The sequence below is a fragment of the Apteryx mantelli genome, chromosome 1, assembly GCF_036417845.1.
Source record: "Apteryx mantelli isolate bAptMan1 chromosome 1, bAptMan1.hap1, whole genome shotgun sequence".
NCBI classification, from domain to species: Eukaryota; Metazoa; Chordata; class Aves; order Apterygiformes; family Apterygidae; genus Apteryx; species Apteryx mantelli.
The window spans coordinates 141687-154064 of NC_089978.1; the positions used below are offsets into that span (position 1 = coordinate 141687).

General features: G+C 55.6%; 1 protein-coding gene across 1 annotated transcript in view; it reads left to right on the top strand.

Annotated features, from left to right (window-relative positions):
- DCHS1 (dachsous cadherin-related 1) overlaps positions 1 to 12378 on the top strand; it is a 54217-nt gene that overhangs the window by 28682 nt on the left and 13157 nt on the right. The window contains exons 5-13 of the mRNA XM_067300792.1: positions 336 to 572; positions 978 to 1997; positions 2200 to 2387; positions 7221 to 7317; positions 7498 to 7655; positions 9421 to 10255; positions 10585 to 10824; positions 11313 to 11438; positions 11744 to 11953. Of these exons, the coding sequence (XP_067156893.1) occupies positions 336 to 572; positions 978 to 1997; positions 2200 to 2387; positions 7221 to 7317; positions 7498 to 7655; positions 9421 to 10255; positions 10585 to 10824; positions 11313 to 11438; positions 11744 to 11953 (3111 nt within the window). The remainder of the gene's footprint in view (positions 1 to 335; positions 573 to 977; positions 1998 to 2199; positions 2388 to 7220; positions 7318 to 7497; positions 7656 to 9420; positions 10256 to 10584; positions 10825 to 11312; positions 11439 to 11743; positions 11954 to 12378) is intronic.

The following is a 12378-nucleotide window of genomic DNA, read 5'->3' on the forward strand; positions in this document are numbered from 1 at the left end:
TGCGCCCCAACCCTTGCCCTGCCCCCCAGGTTGGAATTTCCGTTCCCTCCTTTCCCTCTCCCAAGAACTGCCCTCTGGTTTGTCTCCCTGAGCCCTTAGCACCGCTTAGCTCGGGGTTGGGCTTCAGGGTGAGGAGGGAGAGTTTGAGGAGCCTTTCCCAGGAGGGTTCTTCTTTGTTCCAGTTCTTCCACGGTAAATTCCATCCCTATTTGCTGCCCCTTTAGGTCCTTCTTTTCAGGCCCGTGATTTGGCAAGGCATTGGGCCTGTTCCCTTGGTGGAAGATGACAGGCAGTGGGTGCAGGCATAGCACCATCTGAACTGCTTTCTTCCCTAGGTGTCATCTCCCTCTCATGGTCCCTGAGTGGCAAAGCCAACACCCTGGTGCAACTGGTGATCTCTGCACGAGATGGTGGGGGCCTGCAGGCACAGCCAAATGCCCGGGTGAACATCAGCATTGTGGAGGGCACGGTTTCACCCCCTGTCTTCGAGCAGGCTCAGTACTTCTTCACAGTGCCTGAGGACATGCTGCCAGGTGCCAGTGTGGGGGCTGTCCGGGCCCAGAACCCTCCAGGTATGGACTGGTCCTTTTTGTACACAATCGTTTTCCTTGTTTCTGCATCATTTTGAAGGTCCAGTATTGCATTCCCTCATAGAGCAACCCCCTTTTGGGAGCCCCACGAGCACTAAGAGGCTCAAATCCGAATGCGCACCCACATGATTGTTGCCCTGCCTCCATTGCATACTTGCACACACGTGCTCATGCATATGCATGCGCACAAGGATAGGCATGAGTATGTGTGTACATACATACTCGTGCACATGCTTGTGCGTATGCACACATACACACAGTGCTACTCTCTACCTCCAGAGCAAGGGCTGCCCAGGCAGCACTGCCCAATCCTGTCGCTGTCTGTAGTGGGCTGAGGAGGTGAGCTGGGTACACAAATCACTCCTATCTTCGTTTCCATGCCCACAGGTCATGCTGATGACATCTTTTATTCCATCTCTTCGGGGGATCCTCATGGCTATTTTTCCATCGACTCTGGGTCAGGGCAACTCCGCACCAGCCTGCCTCTTGATCATGAGTCCCAGGCTGTCCTCATTCTGGACGTCCAGGCCAGAAGCGGTTCACCCCCTGCCTATAGCAACACACGTGTGAAAATCTCTGTGTCAGATGTGAATGACAACGTGCCAGTGTTCCCAGCCCCCTCTGACTCTATTCTGCTGCCAGAGGCCACAGAACCGGGGACCACGGTGTATACTTTGCAAGCTGAGGACCGGGACAGCGGTGCCAATGGTCAGGTGCATTTTGAGCTGGTTTCAGGAGGCGATGGCATCTTCAGTGTGGAGCGCTCATCAGGGGCGGTGCGACTGATTGGGGCACTGCAGTACGAAGCCAGCGCTGCCTACGGGTTGGCCATTGTGGCCCGGGATGGCGGCATCCCCCAGCTCAGCTCCACATTCACGCTGCTGGTGCACGTGCAGGCTGAACACGACAACGGGCCCATCTTTGACACGCTTACCTACCGCGTGGAGGTGCGCGAAGGCGTGCCTGTCTCCACCCGCTTCCTGCAGGTGCGGGCCCTGGCACGCGACGCGGAAGCCACGACTCTTACCTACCACTTGCGTGCAGACGGGGATGCTGCCAGCTTTGGCATCGTGCCTGAGAGTGGCTGGCTGTACGTCAAAAGTGCGCTGGACCGGGAGATGCGGGACCTGTATGTGCTCACGGTACTGGCCTCGGCAGGAGGTAGTGGTGCAGGAGGGGAAGCTCGGAAAACAGGCACCAGCACTATACGGATCAGCGTCACTGACGAGAATGACAACAGCCCCCGACTGAGTGAGGAGCGCTACTTCTTCACCATTCCTGAGAATCAGGCTCCTGGTAGCAGCGTGGGGAGGGTCACGGCGAGTGACAGGGATGCCGGGCAGAACAGTCGGCTCACCTACCGCCTGCTCCAGCATGATCTCAACTTCCTTATCCACACGCAGACAGGTGAGAGACCTGCTGAGTTCCTAGGCTGGGGCCAGCAGGGGAGACGCAGGGCCGGTCCAAAGCATTGCAGTTCAGGCCAGCACTGCAACAGAATGTTCATCTGCCAGCATCCTGGTCCTGGGTTCTGCAGCAACGTACCAGAGTATGGGCCCATTTCCGAAGAGGTTTCTGGGCTGATCTTGTCCCTACTTCTCCCTCACAGGAGAGCTCAGCACCAAACATAGCCTGGACCGGGAGCAGCAGTCCAGCTACCAGCTGTTGGTGATCGTGCAGGATGGGGGAGCACCACCCCGCAGTGCCACAGGAACGATCTATGTCACTGTGCTGGATGAGAACGATAATGCCCCCGCTTTCCTTCACGTGGCCAGTGGCCAGGAGCTGCCTGTGCAGGTAGGGGCAGCAGGCCATAGACCTGGGGAGACGGGCATGGGAGCCCAGGGGGGCAGGGGGTGCCGTAGGAGGAAGAGGAATAGGCAGGGGGTTCCAGGAGAGTTTTGGGGTGGGGGTGAAGCAAGCACGAGTTGCATGCGTGCAGAAGCCAGGGCGGTCTGGCAAATCTGAGGGAGATGTGCTAAGAGGGGCATGTGCATGGAGAAGGTGAAGAATGCAAAGGGCTCCGTGACAGATAGGAGTGACTGGCAGGCAGAAGCAGTTGGCTCACACGTGTCTGTAAGGAGGGAAGGCGAAAGGGAGCCCTAACCCTGACCCGGTGGAGCCAAGGTGAAACACCTGCAAGCAGGGAGGCACGAGGAGCTGTTATCTTCTGGGTCTCAGGACTTTCAATGTAGCCGCTTGACTTTCTGAGAGGACAAGGAAAGGCAGCCCAGCTGAGCTTTGCGCTCACAAAGGTTTCCTGAGAATGAGAGTCTCAGTGTGTGCTATGGGCCCCAGCCCAGCTTTCCCTCTGAGCCCTGGCTGATGGCAGCAGTCATGTAGGCGCAGTGTGCTGCAGCCCTAGTTGTGTCTGTGCTGCTAAATACACGTGGGCAGGGATCTACTCCCTGCCTCCCCCAGCTGCCTGCGTCTGCTCTGTTGTGGGCTGGCCCCTCTGCAGCGGCTGCTCGCTGAGGGCTCCCTGGAGCCGGCCAAGTGGTGCTGGCGAGGCACCAGCGATGGAGCTGGGTGGGCAGTGCAGGCCCTGTCCTCACTGCCTCTGGGGATGAATCTGCAGCTGAAGGGATGGACCAGACCGTTACAGCACTTCAGGCAGCGCGCCTAAAGCCACTTGCGCTGTGCTGGGTTTAAATCATCATGGTGACTGTAGTCTTCCTCTTGGCCCAGGTCCTGCTTGAGCTGCACACCAGAGGCAGGTCAGAGCAGGCAGGATGGTGCTGGCAGGTCTCTGCTGCACCTGGGAAGCTGTCAGCACAGGACCCTGGGGACGCTGCAGCTCCAGTCAGACCGCACATGTTCATTGCTCTTTCCCTTCCTGTTCCAGGTCGCAGCCTTCCCTTGCCTAGCCTTTTTCTTGCATGTCTCTCCTTGCAAAACTGTCTGGCAAGGCTTGGCCTGGATGGGGGCACCTCTCGGGGCTTGGCAGAGGAAGGCAGAGTTAGTCTTATCCTCTCTCTGAGCAGCACTCTGGCCTCTGAGTCACCCCTGCAGGCCAGGGACCTGCCATGCGAAAAGCCTCTGCAGAATGCCACTGCTCAGCCTGGGTGTCTGCAGCATGTCCTCGGGGACACCTGCAACGCACCCGTGCAGCCGGCTCTGCAATCAGTTCCAGTGTGTGAGGAGTCGTGAAACGCTGAGGGTGCTCTGCTGGATCTGGGGGGAGGTCTTTTCTCATGCAAAGGTACCGCAAAATCATATGCATCCTCAGGGAGACAGGGCAAGGCTGGGCCAGATTTGGAGTCTTGAAGACAAGTAAAAATGCTACAACAGTCCAAGCAGAACAAATACCTGGACACTTTGGTTTGAAGCTCTCCTGCTAGAAACACTGGCAGAGAAGGGTGAAGCCCAGGAAGAAGTCAGTGTTAATCATGATCTAGGTGTAAAAGAAAGACTCAGAGGAAAAAGGGAAAAATAAATGATAAATGCAAAGCTCAGTGATTTATGGCAGACATGCTCAGTGAATTATTCGTATCAGCATTCATTAGACAAAGCAGAGAGAAGTTTCTGTACTTTTTTCTTTATGCATGAACTAGAGGGGTGTCTCCCACTGAATGCTGTGACAAGAGCTCATTGAACACATTGGTAATGTGCTGTCAGGAGCATGTGGTGTTTGCACAAGAGCTGCAGTGGGCACAGGTCCTCCCAGGGATTAATAACTAGGAAAAAGAAAGGGAGCAAAGGGAAGGAATAAATGGTCTGTTTTCACAGAGGCAGGATGTTGCTGGTGGGGTGCCCAGGACGAGCGCTGGTATCCTTGCTATTCAGCATTTTCATATATTCTCCAGAAAAGGTGATGGTTTGCTGATGATACTGGTCTACTCAGAGTAATAAAGATGAGGACTGCCTGTGGAGAATTGCAGGAGGATCCTGTGTTACCGTTTAACTAGTAAAGAAGATGGGAGATGAAATTCGTTGTTGCTAACTGGGAAGTGATATACATGACAAAAAGCAATCTGAATTTCATTTACACAGCGGTGGGCTCTGAACTGGCTACTGAAGCTTAAGGAGAAGATTGGGGGTATCACTGTGAATGTTCTGGGAAAATATCAGCTCAGGGCTCAGCAGCAGTCAAAAAGGCAAATAAAATGATGGGTATTATTAGAAAAGGAACAGAGAATGAAAGAGAACGTTATTACCCTCCGTCTCAAATTCTGCACACACGCTCTCTGCCCTGCCTCCATTCCACTAAATCAGCAGCAGTGCTAGAAAAGGTTCAGAGAAGGGTGTTAATATGATCTGCAGTAGATAATGGTTTCCATGCAGAAAGAAATTGCTTGAACATTCTTTGGCGTGGAAGAGAGTGCAGGGATACAGCAGAGGTGTGCAGTAAATGGCACAGGGAAAGTCACAGGGGAATTAAAGTTGCTCTTCTCACAGTACAAGAGCTAAGCAGCTTCATAGGAAATGACCAGTCTGCAGGTTTAAAATAAACAAGAACAGTACTTTTTCATGCAGAACACAATTAAATTGTGAAATCATTGCCAAAAGTTGCATAGGTTCAAAATTAGATGAATTCATGGAAAGAAAAAAAATCCATCAAAGACTGCTGGACAAAAATATAATCTGTGACTCAGGAAGTGACTTAGCCACAGACTGCTGGAAGCTGGGAAGGTTTCGGAGGCAGATTACTCCATACATGTCCTATTTCTTTGCGTCTTCTCTGTATACCCACTGCTGGTCACTGTCAAAGCTATGCCACTGGGTGAGATGGCATTTTGATCTTTAGACCGAGCTGGTATTTGCACTACCTTCTTGGAGGGTAGACACCTGACCTGGACAAGCCTGTCCGGTAGCAGTCTTACCAAGGCTGAGGTTTTCGCAGAGGCAGGACCACTTCTACTGCTGTTTGTGCATCTAATGACATTTGTACGTGAAGCCCATGTGGATGCTGCTCATTTAACACCTGCAACCAAGTCATTACTTTGATGAGATGGAGCTTGATTCTTTGCGGGAGAGGAGCGTGGCCATGCGTGTGAAGCAGGAGCCCCTTGTGTCCTGGTCAGGGGCGATTAGGGACAGCTGGGGAGGGCAGATCCTGCCCTAGCCTTTTGTAGGAGAGGGGTTGGAAGGGGCTTAGGAGGCCCCTTAGGAGGCATGGCCCCAGCTGGAGGTGACTACGCGAACACTCATTTTCATAAAGCAGCCAAGCTATATTTAGAAGGTCCTCTGCCTCCATCACTGCTGTGAAAGGCTGTTCCAGATTTCTTGATCTAGTAGTTAGAAAGCGTCTCTTAATTTCCAGCCTAAACTAATTTCTGACCACTTCATACTCATTTGTTCTTGTGCCAATATTGTGTTTTTGCTTAAATAGCTCTTCTCCCTCCTTGGAATTTCCCTCCCCTTCCCCAGTGTTTACAGAGTGCAGTCACATCACTGCTTGGCCTGGCTAAACAAGTCCAGCTCCTCTGGTCTCCTCTCCCGAGCACCACCAGTGTGGAGCTTGTGCCAGCAGCTTGTGCAACGGCATTAACGCTTGCCTACTCTCAGGAGCCTGCGGCCTCTTTCCCTGGATTCTTGCTTGGATTCTGCTTGTCCTTTTCATGTGTGCATCAAAGTGGTAGCCCAGAGCAAGCACCTAGCACGGCTGAATCTGTGAGGATGGTTTGCGCTGTAGGATGTGACTTTGAGGTCTGTGGCAACGCGTGTGATGGGTAAGGGACCACAGAAGCCGTGCCGAGTGAGCGACCTGCTCTGTTTGTGAGGTGTGGATAAGTGCGAGGAGTCTGCGCTGAGGGAGAGAGTGGTCTGCCAGCAGCGGTGGGTTATTTGCTGAGGGTACCCCCAAAAGCTGACAGCTGATGAGGGGCAGTAGTGGGGATACATCCATTTCCATAAATATCCAGGAAAAGTGCTTGCGTGCAGAGGTGTCCTATTGGTCTCTGTCAGGAAGCTGGCAGCTCTCCTCAGAATGGGGGCTTAGCTGAGCACGTGTATAATTAATGTCTTGGTGGCACTACGATGCATTAGCATAAAGTGGCAGTCTTAACTGACTGCAGACAGTCTGTCGGCAGTGCTAACTGGGAGCAAAGGAGCGGAGAGAAAAGCCCTACGAATCAGGGTATCCAGGCCCAGAAAGAGCTGTCAGCTGCATTTGCAGATTGCAAACCTCCGGTGGGTTAATTGGTGGGAACTGAGGAAATCTCCCTCTGTTGCCAGTGTCCAGCCCCTGCGTGTGTCAGCACAACCGTTTGTGTTTGCATCTGAAGGGGTCTGACGGGGGTAGAGAGAACCAGGACGCCTGCAGAGTCCTGAATTTTCCCTGGTTGTGGTTAAAGGAGGTAGAGGCTTTGAATGTACCATGTGCGAAGTAGTGTCCTCCCGTCACTGCACAGCTCCCAGCTGCAGCCTGTGCCAGTGCTGCTGAGCTGGTTATTAAACAGGGCGACACGGGGGGAGGGCTGACAAGGCAGGAACTCATTTTACCAGCTTTGCTGCCGACTCCCCTGTGTTGTCCAGCCCCGGGCACAGCCTGTGTGTCTGGGCTGGGGTGGGTCTGTGCCTTGGGTGAGGTGCAGGGCTGCTGTAGGACCACGCGGATCCCGCACTGTGCTTGGGGGGAAGTTTGGGGGTGCTCAGTGCCACTCAGCTGCTCCCCATGCTGTACTGCAGGTGCTGGAAGAGAAGCCGTCAGGACTTCTAGTTGCCTCCCTGCAGGCCAAGGACCCAGACGAGGGTGAGAATGGGACCATCATCTACTCGCTGACAGGTATGAGCTGCAGAGACGGCTACCTGGCACTGCTCTCTGCCCTGCAGCTGTGACCCTCATGGGCAGATGGGTGCTTGCTACACAAACCATGCTGTGCCACGCTTCCTCCTCCGTTGCGACCTGTCCCCTGCCCTCCATCCTCCCTGTGTCTTCCTGCGGCATTTCACCTTCTCTCTGCAGGAGCCTGGGCCGAGCGTTTCACATTGCACACAGCCACCGGAGAGCTGCGTACTGCCACAGTGCTACGCCGACCTGATCGTGCCGAGTACATCTTCACTGTGACAGCCAGCGACCGGGGCACGGTGCCTCGCAGTACATCAGCCGTCGTTCGCATTCAGGTATCCAGCACCCCAGCTCCCCTCATCCCTGCCCATCTGCCCTTCGTCCACCTTTTGGAGGGCACCATTCAGCTACTTGGCAGCCTTCCTCCCTGCCTTCTCACCCCCAGCACCCTCATCCCGAGGCATCCTCAGCCTTTGCTCAGCCCCATCACCTGGGTGGAGAACCCAGGGAAGGGATGGGTCTGGCTGCCACCATGCAATTTCCCATTTGTAAACTGGTCACCGTCAGCATTAACAGTAAGCAGCTCTGTCTTTCCTGGACTGGGATGGCCAGCACTATCCTAGATAGGTTGTTTCAGGACAGACCTTAGAGGTACTTTGTACAGAGGCATTAATTCTTTTCAGCTTCTACTGGAAATAATGCTCCTGACAGGTGGGGTTATCTTCATGTCTGCGTAACTCTGGTGCTCACTGTCTGCTCTATTGGCTCAGCCAGCCAAGTCCTTATTCTGTTGTTTCTTAGTAATGAGCTTCATCTTACAGCAGAGACTCCAGTTTCTCCCTAATCAATGCATGTTCACGGTATGCTGTTTCGCATCCTCCTGTCCCTGTCCTTGCAGTTCCCAAGGCCACTCAGTTCTGCTCATTTGGTGTTTGCTGCTTTTCTGTGCTGGCAGTGCCCTCTAACACTGTTAGCAAGCTCATATTGTACGCAGCTTTCTTTTGCTCTTGCACCTACCAATAGCAAATGTCTACACCAAGAGCCTTCTCTTTTCATCTCAGAGGTCTGCTCGGGACCTTCCTTGGGCCAGTCTATCTTTTAGTCTTTTTCTTATGACACGGCAATTCCCATACTGCTCCTCTCGCCGGTTTAAAGAGTGATCTTCCATTTGCTACTGCATCAAAGTTCAACCAAAACCCAGGCAAGTTAGATCTGTTGCATTTCCTTTGTGCTTGAGAAGTACTGCGTTAGCCTGGCACATCTGCCTTTAGCCATCCCGCAATATGTTTTCCCACAATATGTTTATTCTGTTTCCTTTATGTGTCATGTCTGTAGCTGTTCTTGTCTTCAACATTGTTCTACAGCCTTCAAAGTACTGAGGCCAGGCTGACAGGTTGGTTGTCCCTGAAATGCTCATTCATATTCCCATAATGTAGCTACTCGCTTGGCGGTCTGATACCCCTCTGGGTTGACAGTTTTGCTGTGTTTTCTTTCCCCGTCTCCCTGGCCTGGTTCACTGAGTCCTTCAACACATTTTCCCTTCAAATGACACTATTGCTTTTTGTGCGTTCTCACTCCCACCAGCAGCTGCCCCTCACCCCTGATTTAACTTCAGTATCTTTAATAAAAATGGTGATAGTATTTATTTATCTTTGGGTCATACTGAATGAGCAGGGAGGTTGGACTAGATGATCTCCAGAGGTCCCTTCCAACCTCAACCATTCTGTGATTCTGTGAATTGTCTTTCTTCTCTACATCTCCCATCTGGAAGAGCCTTTCCTCCCTTCTTGCCCTCTCTTGCTTGTGTTCTGCAGAATGGTTTCTGCTGGTGTCCGTTTCCTTTGCAGGGCCTAACCCAGACAGCAGTGCGCTCTGTCCTTACCTACCATAGCCTCCCAGATGAAGATTCTCTTCCACCCTGTCAAACCTGTTCTTATTCTCAGTGTGTTTTTCAGGTTCTTGTTCATCTGTGAGGCTGCAAGGCCTGTGACCTTGCCTCCCTCCCCCTGTCCTTTGCAGGCCCCATGTCCCCTTCTCCACTGGCTCCCCGATGCGTCCTCCTGTCATGCAGCACCCCCTCACTGCTGTCTCTCCTCACAGGTGCTGCCGTCCTCCCGGGTGCTGCCACGGCCTGATGCCACCGTGCTGACCCTGCACCCCCTCGAGGGGGTCAAGCCAGGGTCTGTGATCGGCTCGGTGGCCCCCCCAGATGCTCCTGCGCGGGGACAGCTGACGTACACGGTGGTAGGAGGTGGTGGGGATGGCACGTTTGTGGTCGACAGTGTGACAGGGGAGATCTATGCAGCCCGGGAGCTGGACTATGAAGCTGGGGCACGGCACACGCTGCAGGTGAGCGCTGAGGACACGCAGCACGGCTATCCCTCCAGCCGGCTGGTGCTGGTACAGATCCACGTGCAGGACTGCAATGACCAGGCGCCCACCTTCCCTGAAGACCCCGTCACCATCGTGGTGCCCGAGAACACCCAAGCTGGCTCGTCCATCTTCACCTTCCAGGCACTGGACGGGGATGGTGTGGGTCCCAACAGCCAGGTGCGCTACGCCCTGCTGCGCCAGGAGCCCCCCGGAGCTCCCTTCCAGCTTGACAGCCGCTCAGGGCTGCTGACGCTTCGCCAGGGCCTCGACCGGGAGGCTGCCGCCTCCTTCCTCTTGGTGGTGGAGGCCACGGACCAGGCCCGCAACGTCAGTCAGCGCCGCTCGGCGGCTGTGACGGCCCGCGTGTTTGTGACCGACGAGAACGACAACACGCCTGTGTTCCTCTCGCCTGCTGCCGTCAGTGTCCTGGAGGACCAGCCAACCGGGTTTGTGGCTCTGCATGTGGTGGCCCAGGATGACGATCTGGGAGAGAACGGGCGCGTGAGCTACTCGTTGCGAGCGGGCAACAGTGACGGCCGCTTCCACCTCAACCCCAGCACTGGTGAGGGGCCCGGGGGATGCAGGGTGGGCGGCAGGGACGCTGGGAACGTGGGGGCCAAGGAGGGTGCAGGGACGTGTGGGGATGCGGCACAGTGCACAGGAGGAGACCATGGCCGGGGGAACACGGGGTCTCCCGGAGGTAAGGGAGACTTGCTGGGCGCAGGGAGGCCTGAGCGTTACCACCTGGCTGGCAGGATTCCGCCATTTCTCTCCGGACAAGGCTGTCCCTGGCTCACCCCGGTGCCTGGGGCCTTGCAACTCTTCTGTCCTGGGACCAGTCAGCTCCTGCGGGGTGCGGGTCCCAGCTCGCCCCTCTCCCTGTGTCTGCAGGCGCGCTCTCCATCGTGCGGGCTCTGAACCGGGAGGAGGTGGGGCAGCACAACCTGACCGTGGTGGCCACGGACCACGGCTTCCCGCGCCGCTCGGCCACGCAGCTGCTCTCTGTGCTCGTCCTGGATGTCAATGATGAGGCTCCCGTTTTTGAGAGGCCCGAGTACGAGGCGCACGTCATGGAGAACTTGCCAGCTGGCAGCCCTGTGCTGCAGGTGCTGGCCACGGACCAGGACCTGGGTGAGGATGCGGGGCGAGGGTGAGCTGTCCAGCTTGGCCAGGGGCCCTTTTGGGGATGCAGCACCCCAGACAGGGTGCGCTCTGCTCCCCCCTTCCCCAGTTCAGAAAGCCTGGGGAACCATGGAGGGGGGGGATCATCACCTGGCCTGGAGGAGGTGAGAGAGGGGCTCATCCTTGGGGAAAACTCGGAATCAGGACGGGGACTGTGACTCTCTCTGCTCCTCAAGACAGTGGCCTTTGTTCCTTGTGCTGTTTTAAGGCGTTTTCTTGTCCCGTCTTCCCTTCCAGAAACTGTGTTGGGTTGGGGCCTCCCCCCCGCACTGCACGTCTCTGCCCCCAACTTTGCTAGAGGGTGAGATTGTCCTCTCCCACGATGTGTACGACCCCTGGGTGGGAAGCCTGGGAGGAGGGAGATGCAGGGCTCAGAGCCCAGTGAGAGGTCCTTGGGGCTGCTACTGGGCTGTCCTCAAAGGTACTCGTCCCCACAGGTGCCAACGGGCAGGTGTCCTACGGGGGTCTCTCTGGAGGGCCGTTCTCCATCCACCCACAGACGGGGCTTATTGTCACCACGCAAGCACTGGACCGTGAGGAGCAGGAGCAGCATGTGGTGATGGGTATGGCTGTGCTGGTGCACGGGAGGGGTGCATGGGAGGAGGGAGCAGGTAAGGAGCGTGGAGGAGGCAGATGGGTGCTCTCCACTGCTGGGGTAGGGCAGTATTGCGGGGGGGGGGGGGGCAGGCCAGGGGAAATGACAGGGTTTGTGGGGCATGCTTGGTTGTTGGGTGGGTGCAGCAGATGGGAATGCTGGTGATGCCGTGCCCGGTTGCCCCTGCAGTTGTCTGGGCATGTGCATGTGGCAGTCTTGGCAGTAGCTCTCGGCTAGTGGGGTCCCTGCAGCTCTCTTGCTGTGTCCCTGCAGTCTATGCCCGGGATGGTGGCCTGCCTCCCAACCTCTCAAAGGCAACTGTGCGGATCACGGTAGGGGATGAGAACGACCACGCACCACACCTGGAGAGCGAGTCCTGCTCCCTTGAGGTTCCTGAGAACCAGAGCAGCGTGGCGCTCTACACCCTGAGGGCCACCGATCCTGATGGAGGCGAGAATGGGCGCTTGGAGTACCATGTGGCAGGTGAGGAGCACAAGGATACAGGGAGCTTTGCAACTTCATCGCTGGTCGCGGGTGAGGGCTATTCTCCCTGGGACACCAGCGGCTCTGGGAAGCATCAGCTGTGACAATTCCTGTTCTGTCTCAGCTCTCCTGTTCCAGACCACAGGTGGCTGCTCCCTCCTCTCAGCCCTGTAGTTTCTTTGCCCCAGTAAAGATCACCCCAAGATGCGGACAGGCTGCACTTGCTGCTTCAGCCTCAGGCTGGTTCCCCAGGCTCAGACTAGCTCCATACTCCCCTCTTGGCTACTCTGGCCTGCTGAATTTACAGATTGCAAAGCAAGGTCTCTTTGCCGCTATCATGCCATGCCTTATCTGTGGGCTACCTGTGGAAGCAGCCCTGACCTGTGAGCTGGTGGAACCAGTTCTTACACACACCACTGGACCAA